General features: G+C 39.9%; 1 protein-coding gene across 8 annotated transcripts in view; it reads left to right on the forward strand.

Annotated features, from left to right (window-relative positions):
- Positions 1-24,302, forward strand: part of haf (leucine-rich repeat and fibronectin type-III domain-containing protein hattifattener) — a 173,840-nt gene that overhangs the window by 120,159 nt on the left and 29,379 nt on the right. For all 8 annotated transcript variants that reach the window (XM_083139166.1, XM_083139160.1, XM_083139158.1 and 5 more), the window contains 2 exons: positions 9,288-9,664; positions 11,907-12,392. In XM_083139166.1, coding sequence (XP_082995292.1) covers positions 9,288-9,664; positions 11,907-12,392 — 863 coding nt within the window. The remainder of the gene's footprint in view (positions 1-9,287; positions 9,665-11,906; positions 12,393-24,302) is intronic.

The raw sequence follows: 24,302 nt of genomic DNA on the forward strand, positions 1-24,302 counted from the left end.
ATATATCGGATCGGTAAAATAATCGGTAATTTTACCGATAAACCGATACACCGATATGCCTATATCGGCCGATACCGATAGAGTACCGATTAGTCGGCCCTATCCCTAATATGAATCAATTCTACACACGTGATTTTCAACGAAAGCGTTAGTTTTGATGTATATATTACATTACTATTACTCTCATTTACCAATAAATGGGCGCGGTGGCTCAGTCGGTAACGCGTCTGACTACCATGCTAAAGGTCCCGGGTTCGATCCCCGGCCGGTTCAAATCCGGGAACTTTTCTAACGATGGAAGCGGCCCCGGCGCCCATCCAGCGTCGAATAACATGGGTACCTGGGGGAAACCCTGGGGGGTAAAGGCGGTCAGGGGCTGATCACATCACCCCCACTCACGACCGGATCAAGAAAGTGTAGGGCGTTACCCCCACACGCCCTATACGCCTTCATGGTGCTATGCACAGGGGAGCACTCATTTACCAATAAACGCCTCTATCTGCCAATGATGTTATTTTCGACACTAAAAAGTTCTTTCAAGAAATAACAGTCTAAGAATGTCAATTTCCGCTGCCAGCTTCCGTTAAAAATGACCATGATTGTTATCTACTATATATATAAAATGTTTGTATGTGTGTGGGTGGGTGTGTACGTTTGTTTGTTCCGGCATAACTCTCGAACGCCTGGAACAATTTTTACCAAACTTGGTACACGTATCACTTGCAATGTGGAAAGAATAATTTGGGGGTAAGACTCCCCTGGCACCCCTAGGGGTGGAGTGGGAAGGGGTGACATGTAAAAATAATCGAAAACCACCGATATTAAATTCCGCACAAACAGACATCCGTGACTCTATGCAATCCGCACAACGATAGTGTTTCTCGGGTTGTCTAACATTCAGGCTGTTTTGCGAAAACGACCGATATTAGTGTGGAGTCCATAGTTCTCGTAACACTCCCAATGCGGTTCAACTTCAAGTTCATCACCGATCGGCATGGGGGAAGAGGGGGTGAAAAATAAAATGCCACAAATGACCTAGATTAGTGTCGAATCCATAGTTTTCATCCACGGATATAGTGCATTGACAATTTTAGACTAACTCTTCCCAATATAAGAAAACCAGGGAGGGGAAAAAGCGGCGAAACACTCGCTGAGCATGTAGATTTGTGTCACAGGTTTGAAAACGGTGACATCAACTGTATTTTCCTCGCAAGAAGAGTGCGACAGAATGTAGGAATTTCAGTTTCAGCCGATGTGGAGTGGGAAGAGTGTATCTGGACCGTCACGGCCTCCAAACTCTCCTCATCCATGACTGAAGACAGAGGCTGATGACCTGGTTTCGTTGCAACCCGAGAGCATCATCAAAAAACATAGGTGCTCGCCCTCGGGAGTGTGGGGAGGGGAGTTATCGAACACAACGATAGTGTCTCTGTAACGAACCCACGCATAGATCGCCTCACGTGAAAACAAGAAACGTATTACCTATGATTGTGGTGAAGGAAGGGTACTGAACTTGTACACACACACACACGATCTACCTCGTATCTGCTAAACACTGTGGATCAAGTGAGAACAAAGGAAGTCAAAGAGAACAAATTAAGTAGGTTGTGTCTTAAATGCGAACAGTCCCAATTGCGAACAATGCCTAAATCGCCCTAATTGCGAACACATAAAAGTGAGAACTACTCTTAGAGAGCCGCCGGAATTGTCGACTTCGGCCTGCAATACCAGGATATTAACTCTCGATACTAGCCCTTTAGGTATGCGTATCGTACAAAATTAGGATACATCGCGCCTTACTCACTAAAATTGCGTTTGCAGTGCTGCCTCTGAGACATAGATGCTAAATAGGATACACCATACACAATAATAATAGAAACATTGAGGAAGGGGTAGTATTATATCCATATTTCCATGTCTTGTAACATTTAAGATTGCCCGCTATCAATACTCTGGACTCTAACCCCGGCCTATACCTGATCCGTAGTCGTCACTATCACTCACCCCTTGTGAGCTCCCTCCAGAGTGCGTACGTGACTTCGCTCGCCAGAGCTTCGTTTGCCTCCAATTATTGTAGTTTATCTTCAGGTTCGCTCACGCTCCAGAAAGTTATTTAAGAAGTTATAATGCAATTGCAGTTTAATACATGACGTAACCGTTGGATTGATTGATTTGTTGTTTTAAGTCTACTTTATGCACAGTAAGGCTAATCGGGACTGGACCTACAGTTTAAAGTGGGATCCGAACCACTGTGCCATTTCCCTCCACCGGATATTAAACCCGGGTAACCGTTGGAGTAAGAAATGTCGACCTGTTAAGTCACCTCATACACCGTTAGATCTTCGAGCACCCAGTCTGCTTGTATCATAATTGCGGTGTTCGGTCGTTCACTACCAGTACTCTACGGCGAAGAAGAAATGGTTTGGCGAGAAACGGAAGGAAGGAATGCAGAGAAATGCAAAACAGCCTGCGGAAACAATGCATGCGGTTTCGCTTTCCGAGCTGCCATCACGCACCCGCGGTTCCCATCGTTGCGGTTAGATGGTTGGAATACGCGTGAACCGGTAGTTGCAAAAATCGTAACTGGAGTCCAAGGTCATTGACGTCTGCTTGTCAATAACCCTGCTCTCTGCGGTGAGACATTTGGTTTGGGCTTGGAGGGAAATCAATTTCCCAATTCCTTAACTTGAGATGTACTCAGGTAGGTATTTCTGATAGGAGGGGGAGACGTGTTTTTTTTTACAGCCATTCAGGGCTATATTATACAAGTTTTTGTATAGTGGGATACATGAGTGTTACCAGTGTTACCATTATTTGATTGATTTATTTTACTTCACTTCACTTTTGGCTAATCGCGAAGATGAGGATGAAGATGATATGATATGATATGATATGATGAAATTGATGAAGGGACACTCATAAAGAAACAGCCATGCCCAGGTCGGGATTCGAACCGGAGACTCTTGGCGCCATAGCGCTCTGTGCTCGTATTTTTTTATTTTTATAAATTTTGCTCACTTTTTTGTTCTTCAGGACTGTGGAATTACTGAATAGAAACGTAGAAAACAGCGGCGATGGGGCTCGATGGCCTAACTCCGCCTAACCCAACGAAAGACGTTTTTGCAGATACTGGGCATCAAAGGGCTGTTGTGCCATGGAGTTTTAACAGTAGTGGCGATGGGTGCCAAAACTTGGGAGGGGGTGGGGGGACAGGGACAGTTTAATTTCTTCATAAGCAAAACTTAGCATTAAGACCATAGTCCGGGGGGCAAAAAATAACCTTCTCTAATTTCCTCCACCGAGTGAAATGTGATTTTAAAAATGCATCAAAATTGTGGAAAAGTAAACTTGTCTTTAAATGAACCATTGCACTTTATTTTACGAAAAAATGCCAGAAATCTTCATTTGTAGATGTTTTCACGGACCTTTCTGTTGGAAATGACTTCCCTTCAGTTAAGGAAGACGGATGCAGGCTACATCTTCCACGAAAAGTTTGCGAAGAAAACTCACGGTGTGGAAAGATGCAGATATCGTTCCGCTAGGCTTGAGTGGTCTTTGGGGCATGGTGTGTCAGCCGGTGGAAAAGATCAAACGGAAGCTCTTGTTCTTTGGAGTGACTCGATGAGTGAAAGTGAAGGCAGGGCCATTTCCCTTTCGCGAATCAGTTTGTGACTGTTTAACTACGAGAGCAGGAAGCCTCTACAGATGACTGCACCTGCAATGGGAGTTCATGTTCGGAATGGGCAATCGGTTAACGTCTTCCAACACAGGAAACAAACGTTTTTGCATTTGTAGATCGAACACAAATATAGCATTCCACACCATCAGTTACAGGTCTTAAGAGAGCAAAGTCTTGAAATGGAGATTTTATACATGAGTCTTCAGTTCAAGATTTGATACTAGAATTTTTAATTCGGAATTCGATACCGGAGTCTTGAATCCAGAAATCATTACCCATTTGGATCATCAAGCCTAGAATCAAGGCTTGTATCAAGGATTCGACAATAAAGTCTTGAATAAAGGATTCGATATCTAAGTCTGGAAATAGGGATTCCGTATCCAGACCTGATTCAGGAATTCGTTGATCAAGTCTAGAATCAAGGATTCAGCATCTAAGTCACGTATTGAGGATTAGATATTCTAGTGTTGAATCGAGGATTCGATATTCATGTGTTGAATTTAGGATTCAATATTGAAGTCTTGAATCAGGAATTCGATATTGAAATCTTGGATCTTGAATTTAATAACCGAGCCTTATAGCCAGGATTCAGTGAATAGAGACTTTGTACCAGATTTTTAATACCGGAAACTTTCTTTCGGTCTCGTCATCGAAGCTCTCGGGTTCGAATCCCTGCCTAGGCATGGGTGTTCTTTGAGTATTCCTTCATTAATTTCATCCTCATCGTCGAGATTAGCCAAAAGTGACAGGAAAGCAACTAAAAATGCAAATACAGATATCGGATACTTTAAATCTGGATTTATGAGATACTAACTTGTCCCTGATGAGTGATGATATGATGAAATTGATGAAGGAACGCTCACTAAAAACACGCATGCTTAGGCCGGGATTTGAACCCAGAATCCCTAGCGCCGTAGTGGCCAGGTATGTGATGTGAGGCATGTGAAAAGTTGTTCAATTCTATCTTCCGTAATATGCTTTTAAAGTGTCTCCAAAGATCAGCTCAGCGGTGCATAGGCTATTTGAGGACATTTACGTAAATTTTGAAAAATAACTATTTCTCGTCCAAAATCAAATATATTATCATGAAAATTGGTACACATGAGAAACAAAAGCTTCTGGATAGATTTATTCTATAAAATCGCCTTCAGCCTCAATAACTTTCTCGAGACGGGACCGTAAGCGTTGACAGGCCTGAATCAAGTGGTCTTTGTTTATTTCCGACATCACCTTGACAATGGCTGCCTTCAATGATTCTTTGGTGTTGTGGGGATGTTTATTAGTCTCTCTTTCAACAACGCTCCACACATTATAGTCCAAGGGATTAAGATATGGAGAGTTAGGGGGCCACAAGTTGGGGGTGGCATGGTCATGGAGATTGTCTGACATCCATTCTTGGGTAATGTGAGCCTTATGAGAAGGAGCAGAGTCCTGTTGAAATACGTACGGTCTGCCATTGCGTACACTGTCTATCTAGGGCTTAACAACATTCTGCAGAACTTCAATGTAGGCTGTAGCATTAACTCGAAGACCCTGTGGAAAGAGGTTGGGTGGCATGACATGTCCTTTGTTACTCACAACTCCTAAGACCATCACAGTTGCTGGAAACTTGGTATGCATAACTCTGGGAACTTCACAAGGATCCTTACACAACCATCTGTCATTTTGGCGGCGATTGACCTTTTCGTCTTGATCAAAGTTTTTCTCATCAGAGAAAAACCACAGCATGCCATGTTCCTCAGGGTTTTTGACTGGTGAGTAACCGTTTTGCACGGATCCGACGATTCTCTTTTATTTTTGCAGACATGAATTGACCCTTCTTCATCGCATACGACTTGTATCGAATGTCTTCAACCAATGTTCGAATTGTGTCCTCTGACCCTCGAGTTCCTTTGCAATGGCCCTCATTGACTTTCATTGATAATTTCCTGAACCTTTCGGAGAAATTCTGGTCCTGATAATGTCAGAACGTCGAGAATGCCTTTTTCGCTTCGAAACTCTTGAGACATTCCAACCGGAGGCTTCCAACTCTTTCCGAACTTTATGAACAAATGATCTGGCAACATTCAGGAACCTAGGAATTTCTGTGTTTTGCATGTAAGGCCATTATCACAGCTCTTCTTTTAATTTCTTGAGTTAACATAGGTTCAGTCATCGTATATCTGCAACAAAAACGACACATTAATAAGGTATAAGGTTTTTATGCATTAAAAATGTGGTGTCCTTAAATAACCTATGCAGCCTGTATTGTAGTAGTGTTTATTTGTAAGATCTTGTGTTCCTTCTACCTTCCACGAACGGTAGAGACTGCACCTGTGGGTAGCTCGTAAATAAGAGGAGCCGACTGAAGGAGGTCGACACAGAGCTGGGAGCGTTTCCGCGTGCGGGCTGCACCAACCTCTCTCATGTGGGCCGTTCTGTTCACCTTGACCCCTCCAACTCCCGTTACATAAACCGAGAGCTGCTAGCAGATTCCAACCGCGCAGAATCTGTGCAAATAATTTGCCAAAAAATTTGGTGCTGCACCTTCGTCGACATAATGATATTTTAGCATAAGTCATCACCGGTGAATGGGCAAGTGCTTTGAGTGCTCTGCTCGTGATCTCCCCACCGACAATTCCTGGTTTGAGTCCCTGTCTGGATATCCATTGTGAGCCTCTCCTCTTCAGTTTCATCTAATCGTCATTTATCCACTTCGTCGCAATTAGATAAAAGTGACTGGTGCAAATCAAAATTACCAAAAACATTCCAAGATTTGTGAAAGTAATTAGCATGCAATGTTAATTGTACATGATCCATTGTATAGTGCTTTAAACTATACTTAAATTCTAACATTACGTTTCAACAGAGCACTCTTCTCTCGTCTTCAGGTGAAATTTCTTTTGCTGTTGATAGGAATCGAACCTACGAGAGATCTCTGATATTTACTACAAATCCGTTGCTCTAACCAACCAATTAGGGGGCACCGTGGAGTAGTTGGAGCAACGGATCTGTAGTAAAAATCAATTTGCGAAGATGGGGATGAGTGATAATATGATGAAATTAATGAATGCACACTCACAAATGCCAAGGTCGGGATTCGAACCCGGGACCCCTGAAGTGCTCTCTCGAAACGTAGTGTTGCAATAAGTATAGTTTTAAAAAAAGCAGTAGACAATGGATATGTCTAATTAACATTGAATGTGACAATGTTTCTGCATTAGCATGCAGAGAATTATTGTGAAAGTAGTTTCATCGTTCTAGCCATCGACATTGCTAGTTAGGATCATAGGTGTAACTTGGCGGGGTTACTTACCGCCCAAACTTTCTGGGACCCTATCGCCGTTGCGTGCTGTGTTAACCACTCCGCCCCGGGGGTTGGCAAATCAATATTTTAAACACTGAAGATTCCTTGTATTTGTATGGGTAAGAAATAATGGAATATGATTGTTTCGCTTTTGTTTTTTAATACTTATGTATCTATAAGTGAAAAGTGAACATGGAATTCAGAGTCGAGAGCAAAATTTCAAGAGCTCTGAGTAACAAATATCTTGCGGTACCATGTCTGGAATATACGTGGGATGTTGCAAGTAAATGTGTCTTTAGAGTAGCTCCAACATCTTTCTCACTCCCTATTTTGGTTAATTTTTGGTATTGTCTATTTATGCTCAAGCAATAATTCAGGTTGTACCAAACCTTTCACTGAGTTGGGAACTATAAATATTTCGTTGAGAATCAAACCTATGATTTATGGTTTCCTGAAATATCGATACATCGAAATATCTGACCAACATCTTAACAAAAATCGATAGATACAGACCAAAGCCACAAATGGGAATGTTTTCCCAAATGTTTGCACCTAAATCACTGGGTTACATGTGACGTTACCAACCTTCTCGACTTCCAAGAAATCTCACCCTCATACTTTGTCAGGTATGGTTGAGATCTATTTAGAGCAAATTACCTCGCTCATAGTCCACTATACACTGTTGGTAACAAGTAGGTCACAATACGAAACACGTAACTTGTTTTGCTGGAATACCGGTCCCTCTGTGTGCGGCAACAGATATGGAGGCTTATAGTTTGCGGCAAAACCGGGTTCTAGAAACATTTTTCTTTTCAAGTCGCGTTTAACAGTACAAATATATGGACACGCACTCCCAGTTTCCAAACGCAACACAGCTGGCCAGTTTCAAAGCAGTAAACTCCTCCTCACCTAACGCTAAGTTCTTGAAACTGCCACCGAAGGCGCTGCGCAGAGATAACGCGCAGAACAAAAAAAGAGAAGTGAACAGGCTGTAATAATTTGCTTTGGAAGCGCAGTGATACATGCTAAATCGTGAGTTATGAATTTCGGCCTCTGAAATTGGCGTATTTTTTAGTTCGTTGCATGTTTTGAAATGACTTAGATAAACAAGTAAAAGACCATACACAGTTTCGGTAGCACGATTTCTAAGTGGGCCGTTATGAACCCTTTTCAGGCGTAGCTAGTTAGGCATTTCACTTTCATATTCACTCCTGTTGTATCCCTAATATGTACAGTCACCGGCAATAGAAATGGGACTCCAAGATCCAAAAATATTCGTTTTCCTGAAAAGGCGTTATGCATGTTGCCTATTTTTACGGCGCTGACAGAACTTGTCATTGAAAATTTGCTACTAAAATCCATTCATCTCCGTATAGTTAGGCAACACACATAACGCGAGTATTTCAGGATCTAGGTGTCCCATTTTTATTGCCGGTGACTGTACAGTGAGATCCATGAGTATTACCGTGCAAATTGTCCATCACCATGTTCGTGCATCTTATTTGACCCAATAAGAGCTTCAAGAATTGAAAGAAAACTCAAAACAAGCTGTTGACAACTTGCTGTTGCACCAGTATACATAAAAATCCATCGCTTTAAAACCCATACATAGGATGTAAGAGAAAACTTAATCAAAATAGTAATTGACAATTTGCACAGTAATACTCATGGATCTCACTGTACATAGGAGCAGTTTATGCCCTAACATTTTAACTTAGGGATTTAGTGAAAGTGATCTTATCATCGTTATTAAACAGGATACCCTTTTGAAAAAAGATAAAGCATATTCTTCAAGCTCATGAAAGTTCCAAGCAACGAGGGAGGAGGGGTGTGTGTTTATTTTATGTGTAATTGTACTATTATTGTACACTCCTGTTCAGATAAAATGGGACACTTCATATGAACAGTAGAGGGCAGGGGTAAAATTGCATTTTGGGGTGTAAGGGGTAATCCGTTGTGAACACACCCAAATGTCAACGTACAATCACGGACACTTCTGGGTTATAACAATTCCATTAATCGTTACAACCCAGAAGTGTCCATGACTGTACCTTCCACGTAGTACACCCAGGACTGCATTTTGCACGCTAGCAAGGGCTTTGACGTCTGGACTCAGTAGTATCACCTTTCATCTTCATGATTTGCCAAAAGTGGCAGAAAGCGAAGTAAAATCAACAAAATCTATGAATCAATAATATAGCATTTCTACCGCAGCTACAAAGTAATTTCAGAACATAAAATAAGAACGAAATGATCTGTTTTTGCATAAATGCAATTTCTTTTGTTCTGAATTGACATTTGTTTCCTTTTCTTTCTCGGCAGATACCAGCAGGATGTCAATTCGGCTGTGGGCCCTCGTGGTGACGCTCGCGGCGTCAGTGGCGGGCCAGTGCCCCTGGCAGAGGGACGTCAAGGAGCTTCAGTCGGCCTGTATCTGCGCCTATAACCTCGGCCACGAACTCTCCGTGCAGTGCGACGTCGCAGACTTCTCCCTGCTGCTTGCGGCGCTTAACAAGCACGTGCGGGGAATCCCCCTGGACCTGCTCTACGTCAACAACAGCACCGTCGTGGAGCTCACCGACGGCATCTTCAAGAACTTCAAGATCAACAACATCCAGCTGTCCGGGTGTCGAATCAGAGGGATCTCCCCTGGAGCCTTCCGAGGCCAGGAAGACACGCTCAAGAATCTCAATTTGCAGGTAAGAATCTTCCAAGGTGCGTACATGCATGTGGGTCCGGATACAATTTTTGTGTTAGGGATTATTCATGTGACGTAGGTCGGAATAATAAACAAAATAACAGTTCTGCTGTTCAGTTTAGACTTTGTAAGAAACATTAAACCTACGTTAACTGTATAAAACTGTTAAAATTATTCAGAAAATCAGACTTCCACATGGTCAGTTAATTTGTCTGTCGAATATCCTGAATGGACATGTGTATAAATTGTATCTCGAATCTTCAGGATTATGTATTACTTCATCTTTCTAGTTGGTTTTCAAACATTTAAGGTTCTTAGGTTTTCGTTACTAAAGTTAAGTCTCTCAATATAATTTCTAGCCTATTCTTTCAACTCTATTAATGGTTCCAAGATATTTGATAAGATCAGAGAAAGTTACAACCATGCACCCCAAATCTGTTTGGGTAAAGAAATCAAAAGAGCAGAAATAACAGACCAGGATTAGATATGGGTGTTTTGAAGATTTGCTGTATGATATTCTGTTCCTGTTGCAGATGTGTGCCAACACATTGAAAAATGTTCCTCAAATTCCAATTCCTCTCAGAAGTACAATTTTCCCATAACTTTGAGGTTGTCCCGATGCGACCACAATAGCCAACAATCTGTGCACAAAGTAATACATATTATCCACATGGATAGCTGAAAATGAATTCTGAAACTTCAGAACATGACATCAACTATAGCTGATTAGTAATCTGCCAACAAGTATAGAATTTGACTTTGTGATGAGTTTAAACATTCTTAATTTCATTTTCAATTTCTCGCATTAGATTTTTAAGTCTGTAAAACAAGATATCACCACGTTTTTGAAATAGGATCGAATTGAACACAAAAAGTTACACAGGCGTAACAACCAGATTGCTTGTTCCTAACGTTGTTAAATTGATACATTAGCCTCGGAATATTGTTTCACACCAACAAAAACAAGGACATATCTGAATATTCAGATGTGAAGTGTTCGGGGTTATTACATTACAGGAAGTTCCATAACCTGAAATCAAAATGTCCTAAGCGATGCCATTAGATAGGCAGGTGAGATGTTATGAAATGGAATAATTGAAGGGGAGCCATCTGTGATTTACTTATGTAAACAATTACGCAAAACAAATCGAATCGGGAAACTAATGATGAGATGTTTTTGTTGCAGTTATGTTGCTGCCCTTGGGCTTAAAATAATAACAGCTTCGGCTGATTGCGAACTTTCCTGCAGATCGTTGTCCGCTGCTAATAAACGTTTATCGAAATTGCACATCTTTTATCTAGGGTACAGGTCCACACATTTCCAGTCTCTGTTAATGAGGCAGAAGGTAGGGTTTCAGGCAAAGCGTGTGTTTTTCTTTTGCTTCCAATCTGTGATTTTACTTTACAAATGGCTATTATATGCTAATGAACTCACCCGTTTTTCCAATTTTCTATGTGATGTGCATTTCTCTGTATTGTTTATATATGTTCGTTCGAAACTTTACTTTCCAATTTTCTTATTTTGTTTTTTATACTCACTAAATGCACACTTTTGTTTATATTTTTAATCTAAATTTCATTTTGTTGTAGGTTTTTTTTCCGAAAGTGTTTCGTTTCGAAGGATTGATTCAAAAAATGTTTTCTCTTGTGCCTGAATTAGGATTGTAGTGCCACGAAATTATTACAAATGATCTAGGAGGGATTGTAAACTGCTCTGACGTTTTAGATTTTAGAATATTTACATGGTTCTAAAATCTAAACGATGAATACTGTTGAAACAATTGTAGCCGAGACCTGTCTTAGGACCAAAGGAACTTGGTGTGTGTGTGTTATTTCTAATGATCAGTTAGCAGTTGGGGATGTTCAGTATTTTGTTTGTAGACGTGTTTAACTATTCCCTGTCTAGTGTTAGAATAAAGTCAATGTAAACAAAACTACGTGACATGAGACAAGTTTAGTTGGTTTCTATTGGCTAATATTGAATTTAGCTTGCTTCAAGCTATATTTGACAGTAAGTATCAAATTCTTACATAGCTTTTTTTTAAAGTGGTCTGTATTTATCAATGCACACACTATTTCTTTGAGTTAGATTTCTGAGCAACAGCGACCATTGGAATTAACCAATAGGATTTTTCACGAGGCATTTGTTTACTGCGGCTTTATCATTACAGTGGACAGAGTGTGGTATAATGTGAAACAGTTAAAGACATCTTACTAAGAACGGTCTTTATTTATTCTTTCAGGACAACGAGTTGTCGGAAGTCCCAGTGGAAAGCCTGAGGGACTTGGGAAAGCTGACGCTGTTGGATCTGTCCAGGAACCACATAACCAGCGTTCCCGACGACGCCTTCGCAACGCTGAAGCTGGCAACACTGAAGCTGGCCGACAACAACCTGACGATCTCGTCGGAAGCTTTCAGGGGGCTGGAGGGTACCCTGAAGAACCTTAACCTGAAAGGGACGCGGCAGAAGAAACTCCCGGAGTCGATCCGGGGACTCCACACCCTCGCATTCCTAGACCTTGCCCAGAACAGCGTCCGGGACCTGGGCAGCGGTGTCTTGTCCCAGATGCACTCCCTCACTGCGCTCAACCTGGAGAGGAACCTCGTCCAGGCGGTGGACAAGGACGTCTTCAAAGGGGTGAACGACACCCTCAGCTCTCTGAGTCTGCTCAACAACCTCATCACGGAGTTCCCCACGAAGGCCTTGAACACCCTCACGGAATTAAGGGTAAGTTCCTTTTATATTTTAATTGTAGCCCGGAGAACTTAAGATTGTAAACTAGACAACTGGATGGTGCTGATATCTAAACCCGTATTACCACTGTGCGAATTATGCATTTGCTTTGGGAGGGATGCCACTCAGTGGCACATTTGTGATTTCATTTTGGGGGGTAGTTTTTTTGTCTATGCACATTTGTATATGTTACCAGTCAGGAAACTAAACTATTTTCTTACTGATCTACGTACCTTAGAACATTGGTTCTAACCTAGATCACAAAATTCTAAGATAACATTTAGTACATTTACATTCTAAGAAAACTCAAACACAACAACAGCCATCGAATTAGTAACACGGAAAACTTGGCCAAACTTATATTGCCCAAGTTCAGACTTAATGTCCATCTAACTGACCTACAAGTTTCTTGTGAACACTTTAATACAACTCCTTCCGCGTTCAAAGAAAGCGGGCAAGATTGCCAACTCGTAAGAAATTAGTGTAACAACTTCTAAGAAATAAGTGTGCCAACTCCTGAAAAGCCAAAATCTTATTATTCAAATGAACAATTTCATGCACATTTTCCGATCGATAGTTCTGCTCTTCTGAGCCTGGGCTTTGCAGATAACGTAGATAGCCTAGAATATACGCCACTGATCAGCGCTATGCGATGAAAACTTCAGTGGAAAACGGCCTGGTTGTCTCATCTCGGTGACGTTGGTCAATTTCAGAATGGTGTCCTTTAATCCCCAAGGCTGCATACTTTTCGGCCGGTAAATCTTTGATAACTGGATCACTAATGGACACCAATGATTTTTCAATTGCGTTTGTTACATTCGACGTAGTAAAGAAATGGTATACTATATGTTATCAATTCCATCTTCTTTTAGGGGGATAAAAACATCCCTGGGAAGGATAAAAATAATTTTCTATTGCCGGGGATAACATTCTCCCCCTTAAATCGCGCACTGCGTATTACTAGTACTCGCATACCTTATAGAAAATTCATGAATATCTGGAACCTTCTGGTTCCTTCTCGTCAGAAATGGCAACGGACTGTTCCGGTTCGTTTAATCTTTTACATATTTCACTACTGAATTGTTAATACTCTCTATTAGTACATACCTATTATTATAGCATTCGTGTAAGCGTTGTTGCCGCGAGGGAGTTTAGCAGAGTATGATGGCGTTTACATTGCTTTCATCCTTTTGTGGTTATTGGTTTTCGTTTTAACTTTTTTATTTCGTAATGACAATTCTTTGTCGTGTCTTGTGGATTCGATTGTTCTGACAGATTAACCCAACAGTCAAATTTCAAGTCAGTCAAAGAATAAATCCAATCCCTGATCATACGTAAACAATATGGAAATATCTTTCACTTGCACAAATAGATTTAAGGAATATTAGGGTAATAAAATATTTTCTCGAGCAAGGCCTCATCTCTAGGAAGCTATCAACTCGGGGCAAGCCACGGCACCTAGCGACCTGTTGAGTGAGATGAGTCAAGGGAAAATGGATAATAAACCTTTTCCTGCTCCTACAAAAATAGGCAATAATTAGGCTGGAGAGTTCAATGAACTAACCGATCTCTAACTACGCACTGGTAATGATCAGGCTGGAAAGTTCATACGAACTAACCGATCACTGATCTTCTGATAATTCAGTTTTTTTTTGACAGAGTATTGAGTACTAGGGACGTTCAATATATAAGTTTCCCTGTGCTATAAAATATTGTATAAAGCAATGCTATTAAAAACAAGCACATGGTTGACAAGCGCCATCCTTCGTCTACAAGGAACAACAATCGATTCGTTATCAGGCGTGAAGGCACATGCGCTCAAGGGCGAAAAGTAAATACTTGTTCGGAAAACGTGGGCTCGCGTCATAAGGAGTTCAGAAGCATGGACTTTTTGGAACGAGGAAGAACAATTAATGCTGACCGTTATTGTCAAACATTGGATAAACTGAAAAACGCAATTCGACATAAGCGACCAGGTCTCCTGTCAGCTGGTGTCATTCTTCTTGACGATAATGCTCGCCCCCACTCAGCAGTGCAACACAACACAAAATTGAAGAATTGGGGTGGGAACGGTTGCCCCACCCTCCATACAGCCTCGATTTAGCGCCGAGTGATTTCCATCTTTTTCCGGTGTTAAGTCTGAATTGCAAGGTTACCGTTTCGAAACAGATGAAGAAGTGAAGCGTAATGTGAGAATAGTGCTCAATAGACAGAGCCCTGATTTTCTTGCAAAGGGTATGGACAAATTGGTGCAACGGTGGGACAAATGCCTGAATCTCTATGGGGATTATGTGGAGAAGTGAGGAAGGATCCTCCTACACATGCATGTATGGTTTTCTAATGTATCTTAAAAATAACCTTTTTTACAGCATACGGAAACTTATATATTGAACGACCCACGTATATGTACAGTCACCGGCAATAAAAATGGGACGCCTAGATCCTGAAATACTCTCTTCCCTGCAAGGCGTTATGTGTGTTGCATAATCTACGGCAGTAGTAATGGCAGCATTTTATTCCTACGCGTCAGCAAAATTTGATGCGACAGGTGTTATGTTACATCCGGTTGTAGCGGGCCACGAGCGGTGTTATTGTTGAGTCAGCAGAACGTGTTTGATCACCTTGAAGACATCGGAAGCGGTGGGGGGAAGGGGGGTCAATGGATTTGTCACGTTGTTTCTTGATGTATGCTAACCTAACACGTGCTTATGTTTGTGTGTGTGTGTGTGTGTGTGTGTGTGTGTGTGTGTGTGTGTGGAGGAAATGCGCGCGCAACTATTGCGTATGATTGAAAGAAATGAAGAAATGATTTAAAGATGGCGCCGAAGGTGCTTTACCCCGAAAGTTTAGCGGCTAAGGTTATTACTCTGTAAAACAAGAGGCGTCGAGGGTTCGATTCCTGGTAGAGTCAATATTGATTGATTGATAGATTGAGTTAGTTTTTTAAGTCCACTTTATGCACGGCAAGACTAATCAGGAGTGGACCTACAGTTGAAAAGTGGTGATTCGGACCACTATGTGCCTCCACCGAGTATCGAACCTGGGACCCCTTGATTACAAGTCGACGATGTCAATATTGAATGATTTCGATTAGCCTGTGTGTAAATAAAGCCAACAAAATGGTTGAGTTCGAAAATCGAGTTGGGTTAGTGGTTAATGTTGTCACCTGGCAATGAAGAGGTCGTGGGTTCGATTCTCTAGGTAGTTAAATTAGGCCAATTGTTTAATCCCGCCATTATAGGTTCCGATTAGTCCATCTGTGCATAAATAGTGATTGAATAAAATCAATATGGCGGCTTTGGGGTAGTGGTTAATGTTGTCGCCTGGTAATGAAGAGGTCGCGGGTTCGATTCTCTAGGTAGTTAAATGAGGCCAATTGTTTTGTCCCGCCATTATAGGTCCCGATTAGTCCATCTGTGCATAAATAGTATTTGAATAAAATCAATATGGCGGCCGCGTTTTGTGTTTAGCGGCGGCGGCGGCGGCGGCGATCGGGGCGCGGCGCGGCGCGGGGCGAAGCGGGGCGCGGCGCGGCGCGGGGCGGAGCGGCGCGGGTGCGGCGCGGTGTTTTTTATTCCGCGAGATGTTTTAACCAAGTGGTTGAGGGTTCGATTCCCAATGTTGGTGAAAATTGGATATTCAATTGTATTTGTTTAAAAGTTCCGATTAGCTTTTTGTGCACAAAGAGAAAATGAACTAATTGGAAATAGGATGTTTATGCTGTAATGAAAAGGTCCCGGGTTCGATTCACAATGTCAAATTGGCTGATAATGATGTTGTTTTTTTTTTTAAAAAAAAAGAAGTGTGGTGAGTCCCCATTAGTATTTAGGCAGGAACAGATATTAAAAATCAAAACAAAATGCCTTTTGATTACAACGCAAAGACTTTACCGCTAATGTATAAAGATAAATTAGAATCTGTTGTTTTGCCGTGTGGGGCCCCAGTACCGATTAGCTTAAATGCATAAAGAGTAGGTAAAATAAGCAAGATGGCCGTCACTATTGTTTTGTGATCAAAGAGGAGTCACAGGTTCGATTCAATCAAAGGAGGCAAGATTCTATGTTTCAATTCCATGTAAAAGTCTAAAGTTATGTTTCGATTAACCTCAATGCATAAAGAGGAATTAAACAAAAACAAGCAAAATGGCGACAGATGTGATAAAAGAAAAATTGAATTAGTTTTTTATAGTGACAAGAAAAAATAGCGAATCATTGTTAGAAATAGAATGAAAATAAAGATACTTGCCTTTGCGTGTCCAGCGCTGTGCAGAAAAGCTCTCATGCTTTATCTCCGACAAGTCCACAATACACATTTTTTTTTATTGTATAGTTAATTATTAATGTTGTTATTAACACAGATTCTTACCAGTGTGAAGAAAAGCTCTCATGCTTTATCTCCGACAAGTCCACAATACACACTTTTTCATTATATAGTTAATTATTAATGTTGTTATTAACACCGAGTTTTACCAGTGTGAAGAAAAGCTCTCATGCTTTATCTTCGACAAGTCCACAATACACACTTTTTCATTATATAGTTAATTATTAATGTTGTTATTAACAATTGTTACCAGTAAAAATATAAACCATGAGGATTTTTAAAGGGGGTGATAAGTGAAAAAAAGCCAAGACATATATTTTATCCCTGTTTATTACCAATATTTACAAAATTCAAAAGAGCCGCACACACACACACACACACACATACATATGTAAAATGTTTATATTGTGTCACCAGTTTATCAGCATGTTATTTAACAAGTTTTTATTCTTCAAATTTGTTCACTCACCCACATAAGGAATTGTGTCACTATCATATCCACTTTCTGCTGCAACCACTGAATTAAAATGTTTCACTATTTTTTCCACAAGCATGTTCTCGCAAAAAACAAACACTTCTTTGGAAAGTCTTTTTCCGTCGATGTTTTGTATAGACAAAGGCTCAGGTTTTGTACATCCATGTAGATGGGAAAGCACAAACTTCTCCTTATTACATGCATGGACAGGGGAAATATCTGTGCAACCGAAACATTGTTCGCGAAGGTCGAGAATGCAAGATTCCACACAGTTTCCAAAATATGATTTCAGATACGGCGACACTGTTTCACACATAACTTTCGCATGCTCGATGCACACAAATATTTTCATAAAGTTCCGCCACGAACTTTCTGCGATGAACACTATCTCCAGGGAACCGTAAGCTGGTTTCTTCCTTATAATGATCTGACGGCGATTGTACAGTGTGGTTATCAGCAATTCATGTTGCTCACTTAGTGGGTAGGAAACACGAGGCTGCTCACCTGGAATAGCGATGTAATTGTCGATTACTGGAAACAATTCCTGAAGAGCGTGCCACTCCTGCAACTGTAGTTCAACACCGGCCGCCCCGCTTCTGTGTAGCCTGACCACAGGTTGGAAATCCAGATGAGAGGAAAGTCCGATTGAGATAACTTTTGTTTTCGAAGCATTCAAATAGTAGACGTGATCAAATAATATCGACTGGCGTATAAGACTAGTTACTTGTTTTTGTTCTTCAGGTAAATGCTGATCGCTCTCTTTCTGAAGAACCCCCTTGAAATTAGTGTACGGTTGAAATCTTTTTTTCAGCGGCATCGAAATAGAGGATTCCATGACTAAGAACTGCGAGATACTGCATGTCGCAGCGTGCAGGTATACATTTGAAGAAATGCGTGGGTGTGTTTTTGAGACGCATGCGCGCGTAGCAAACCAAGCATGTGCTGGACAAAAAAGGTGGAGGGGGCGGGGCATTACAAAGATCAATGGTGAGAGAAAAATCAGCAGAATATCATAAACGTCATATTGAGGAAATATTGGATAACAAATATTAATTAATTTAATTAAAGCATCAACCGCATTGTCGATCTGAAATTAGGTTTATAGACAGGGGACAAAATGGAAAATATCGACGATGTTCTAGTATTGGATTGTTTCTGTATTTCCATCGGTATAATCCTCCACCACATTTGAAGCATACTGTTTTATCCTCTTTTTGAATGTAAAATAATCCTGCTTCGGACAGAGCTTCTACAAACGGGAATTCTTTTGATTGCCAGTTTCTGAAAGAGGACAATCTAGCATTGAACGATCCCATCTCTGGATATTGCGTCATTGTTCTGTAAAGACACAAAACAAGATAAATATTATAAGTAAACTGTTGTAAACTGTAACGCTACAAAATTATTAATATACTATTAGGACTATATGTAACTTGTATAAAATTTCAAACAGTATTTACTGTCAATATTTTCTAGTATACGTACCGAGTATTATAAATTTAATTTACGAGTCAGCAAATAAGTTGTTATAATATTGTCGTTTTTTATCGGTACTGGGAATAAAATTTGAAATTTATGCATGGGTTTACCAGAGGCTCTATGGAATAAATACAGAAAACAGTAATGCCCACAGTACACAGACCCGTAACTTTGTATCTGATGAGTGTTGTACGTATAGAATTTAGAGTTATTTTCCAAAAATCGCAAATGGTTATGCACATGTGGAGGTTTTCCGTAACTATCAAAAAATTCCCCCCGGGAGTTACTGTCTATGTAAATTGCTACCCAGTGCTTCCCGGGGCTATCTTTGGGATCTGTATTTACAATCGACGCTGCTGGTAGTTCCACATGTACAGGTAATTCATTAGCTGCGAAAACCCCAACATGATGATTGTCAAAGGCTCTATTTGATATTAACCCGTGAAGCAAATTTAAAGTCGACAGCATTGCTGGACACTAAATAGTAATATTGTGCAACTCACCTTTTTATACTTCAAAGTAGACGGTACACGTCACAGTAGATTCCAGAACCAATTTGATCTGGGCCACCAAGCTGTTTATCGTTGTTGAAACAATGGAGAGCTATCTAACACAACGCTGATGCTCGGAATATGTAGGCGGGGTTTACAAACGCGCATGCGTACAATGCTATCTGGCATTTGTTGTGCTGTTGTAAAATGAATTTTGTACTATAGGAAAATTGTCTGTATATGTGTGTGTGTGTATATATATATATATATATATACAGACACACACGCATATTTATTTATTGATGAAGTGTATATATATATATATATATATATATATAATACAATACAATATAATATATATATATGTAATTTGAAGATACAACATATCAGTAAAATCTAACAACTAGAAAAATATTCATAACATTCGACTTTTATATTATATGTAATTTAAAACATTCTTCACAGTTTGAGAAATGGAGTGCTTGTGGAAACACCCGTTCTCTGCAATATTGGCTGGTCCATCAGGATGTGGAAAGACATATTTTGTGAAGCATTTTCTCCAGTGTTTACCCCAAATGGTAAATGTAAAATTCAACAATATTTTGGTGTGCTACGGGGAATGGCAATCTGCATACAATGATTTTCCTGGTTTTGTACAATTTCGGGAAGGAATGCCTAATATTGACCAATTTGTGCCAAATTCTGGACCTCATCTTATTATTATCGATGATCAGATGAGGGAATGCGATCAAAGAGTCACAGATTTATTTACAAAAGGGTGTCATCATCGTGATATTAGTCTTTTCTTTATTACTCAAAATCTATTCCATCAGGGAAAAGGGAATAGGGATATATCTTTAAATAGTCATTATATTGTATGCTTCAAAAATCCAAGAGACAGAGCCCAAATTAATTATTTATCTAGACAAGTATACCCGGAGAATCCAAATTTTATAAAAGATGCATATTACAATGCCACCGCTGAACCCCATGGATATTTGCTGTTTGATCTGAAGCAGAACACTCCGGAAGAAGTACGTTTTCGGTCGCGGATATTTCCCGACGATGATATCAATTATGTATATATTCCTACAAGAAAAGCAAGCATAATCACTAGTCGTTTATTCTGTCATCATGGCTCCAAGAGTGAAACACGCTAAAGTGCTCCAAGTTTTGTCGGACGCTAAACCAGCTATTCGCACAGCGATATTACAAGCTGCTGATTCTTCCTTAGTTAATTCAATCTGTGAGTGTTGTCACAATGTTCTAAAAGGGAATGTTCCTCTTTCAAGACCTCAGAAAACAAGATTGAGCCGGTACAAGAAGGTGATACGTAATCTCTCTGCCAAAGGACACTCTACAAAGCAGAAGAAACAGATACTAGTGCAACACGGAGGATTTCTACCTGCGTTATTAGCCCCTTTAATAGGAGGTGTGTTATCAAGTTTATTTAAGTGAAAAAAAATATCTGAACATGGAGCATGCCAAAAAAAATGGTTATAATACCTCAAGAATTTATGGATAACATGAGACATCCTGTTATGTCTGCACCGTCTACATCCTTATCGCAATTGGATTAGGATATGCAAGTAATTTTGAATCTCAAAGGTCTTTCGGATGATGAAAAATGGAATCGTTACAGTATTGTGCTCCAAAAATTTCTGTCTATTACTCGAAAACAAAGAGAACCTGTGTCGCTACCGATTGCAGAATCTACTGAGAAGTTGACTGATATGAAAGAAGAAATTCTAGCTGCTACACCTAGCATGTATCGTAGAAAAGCCGAACTGTTGTATGAACGTCTTTTACATAATAGTAATATTGATTGGGATAAATATGGGGCAGTTTTTATTAACAATAATAAAATTGAAGGCTCAAATATTGTCGATCTAGTATCGGATATAATTCGACCACGAAAAACAAGCAATCCTGTTGGGTGGCAACTATTCAATAGAGCTCTGGCGTTATCTAATATTCCTCAAGAATATATTGGAAACCCCCGGAGACAGGAGTTTATTCAACAGATTGTTTTTGGCAACCCCGGACGCCATGTTCCGCTGTCCGGAGCTAACCAAGAAGAGGCACAAGAATTAACTGAAGCAGAAGAAGAAGAAGAAGAAAAGGAACCAATTTCTTTTGTATCATCATTTCCAGGGCACAAACGTAAACGTACTGTTCCAGTTTGGTCAAGATACAAACCATGAGCGAAAAAATATTAGAGAATATCTGGTACAATCCATCTCATCCAGCATCCTATTCTACAGCTTCAACACTATGGAAAGCTGTAAAAAAATCCATACCATTGTCAACAATCAAACATTGGTTGACAAAGCAAACTGCATACACTTTGCATAGACCTGTAAAGCGTCGATTTCCGAGAAACTTTTATTTTGTGCATAATATCGATGACCAATGGCAGGCTGACTTGAATGACATGCAGAGTTTGCGGAATCACAACAAAGGGTACAGATATATACTCACAGTTATCGATATTTTTAGCAGGCATGCTTGGGCTGTCCCTGTAAAAAATAAAACTGGTGTATGTATAAAAAAGGCTTTCCAGCAAATTTTCAAACAAAGCAAAAGAAAACCTTTGAAATTACAAACTGACAAAGGCCGTGAGTTTACCAACAGTATTGTGCAGGAATATCTCAAAAAACAAAATGTAATTTATTTTACAACAAAGAATCCTGATATTAAAGCTAGTATTGTTGAAAGATTCAACAGAACTTTAAAGGAACGCATGTGGAAGTATTTTACTAAGCAAAGAACCAGCTGTTATGTTAATGTACTCCCAAAGCTTTTGAAAGCTTATAATCATAAAATTCACTCGAGTATTAAAATGGCACCAGCAGATGTTACTCCTGAGAAGGTTTTGAAAGTATGGCACAATATGTATGACAAAAAACTCAAATCTGATTCATCTCCACTATTGTCATTGAAGATGCCATTCAAAATAGGAGATACAGTGAGAATAACAAAAACCAAAAAACGCTTTGACAAAGGTTACATGGAAAATTGGACAAGAGAAATATTTGTGGTGGAACGTATTTTGAAAAGAAATCCTCAAGTGTATGAATTAAAAGATCTACAAGGACATAAAATCGATGGAACATTTTATACGGAAGAGTTGCAATTGGTCCGCTTACCGGATATGCATGAAATTGATAAAATCCTTGCGACCAAAGGTAAAGGAGCCAGTAAAAAGTTGTTAGTTCATTGGAAAGGTTACTCCAGATTATTTGACAGTTGGATTAGCGCATCGTTTTTGGAGTCAAAAAAAGAGAGAGAGAGGCATAAATTTTTGTAGGTATTCTCATCAGTGGCACAAATAACCTTCATAACACATCATGAGAAAAGCAAACGCTTTCTACCTTACTTTGCCTAGTAACAGTTCCATGAAATATTTCCCAAGTAATACTCTAACTAATTACACCACAAAGCTTCAGAACCGTGTGGAGTTGGACACCAACAAATGGGAGATGGCATTGGTAGAAGTGCATTATCCTTATTCAATACTAAACATTACAAGATTTAACAACTATATTCAATATAAATCTATGGATGATGTCAAATGGAACGAACTTCGAATATCCGAAGGCTATTACGCATCTATAAACAGCATTGTTGCAGAAATCAATAAATATTCTGAAACATTAAATTTTAGTCTCCGAAATCATCCTGCGTACAAACATGTGACTGTTGATATATCTACCAAGCAGAGAAACATAAATGTACGATTGTCACCTCAACTGGCACGGATATTAGGTTTTAAACCGACCGATGATCTATCAGAAGTAAAAATTGGACGCTCGCCTCCAAATGTTGTGAGAGAAATTCCTTCCCAGATGTATATTTACACAGATATTGCGGAATCACATATGGTGGGAGATGCTGTCGCCCCTCTATTACGTATTATAAACATTAATCCTATGGAACATACTTTTGGAAGTGATGGTGTGCAAATTTTCGATTCACCACATTACATCCCAGTGCAGAAACATAATTTCGAACAAATAGAAATTGACTTAAGGGATAGCACTGGTGCACACATCCCATTCTCCTTCGGACTAGTGTGTTTGAAACTTCATTTTAGACGTTGTGGTGAAAAGCTCTGATTATGAATGACCCATATTTTCAATACTACCATCAACAAGCTGGATCTGGTGTGGGTAACATATATTACGGTGCTGCCTATCAAAAAGGACATGGCATTGGAAGTTTTCTTGGAGGACTTTTTCGGTCAGCTTTGCCTCTTATCAAAAAAGGAGCGAAAGCTGTAGGGAAAGAAATGTTAAAAACAGGGGTAAATGTGTTAGGTGATGTTGTAGACAAAACACCCCTAAAACAGTCACTACAATCCAGAATTTCGGATGCCAGATCAAATCTTAAAAGAAAAGCTGAAACAAATCTAAAGGAAATGATTGGTTCAGGTTATCAGGGGCATAAACATTTCAAAAGGAATCACTCTGCTTCGGGACAGCGTACTGGAAGGATCGCTCAGAGAAAGAAGAGATCCAGTGCCAATACAAACACCAAGAAAACAACCAAACGCAACCGTAAGAAAATTAAAATAACATCAGATATTTTTGATTAGATATGGCGCTAATTAGGGAGAAATCATGTGAGTGTTTTAAAAGTGAATTGGATATTTTCTCGGTAAAACCTACTCAGACAAGCATCTTAGAACACCACACCATCGGATACAAACCTGTTAGTTCTCTGGCAGATAATGCCCCCACCGAGTTTGTAATACCTGGACATGGTGATGATTATATGGATTTAGCACACACAATGTTGAATATAGATGCCAGAATTGTAAAAGCGAATGGTCAGTTATTGCTACCCACAGATAAAACAATTGGACCTGTCAATGATTTTCTCAATGCAATGTTCAGCGAAGTACAAATCTATTTAAATAACAAACTCATCTCGTTTCCATCTCACATGCACCCATACAGGTCTTATTTTGAAAAAGCACTGAACTATGACATATCTGCAAAATCATCTCATCTCCAAAGTGCATTGTGGTACAAAGATACAGCAGGCGCTTTTGATAACGTTTCGGAAGACAACAAAGGCTTTACAAAACGTAACCAACTAACAAAACAGAGTAAAACATTTGATATGTTTGGTTAC

This window comes from Lepisma saccharinum, chromosome 17, assembly GCF_977018435.1.
Source record: "Lepisma saccharinum chromosome 17, izLepSacc3.1, whole genome shotgun sequence".
Classification (NCBI taxonomy): Eukaryota; Metazoa; Arthropoda; class Insecta; order Zygentoma; family Lepismatidae; genus Lepisma; species Lepisma saccharinum.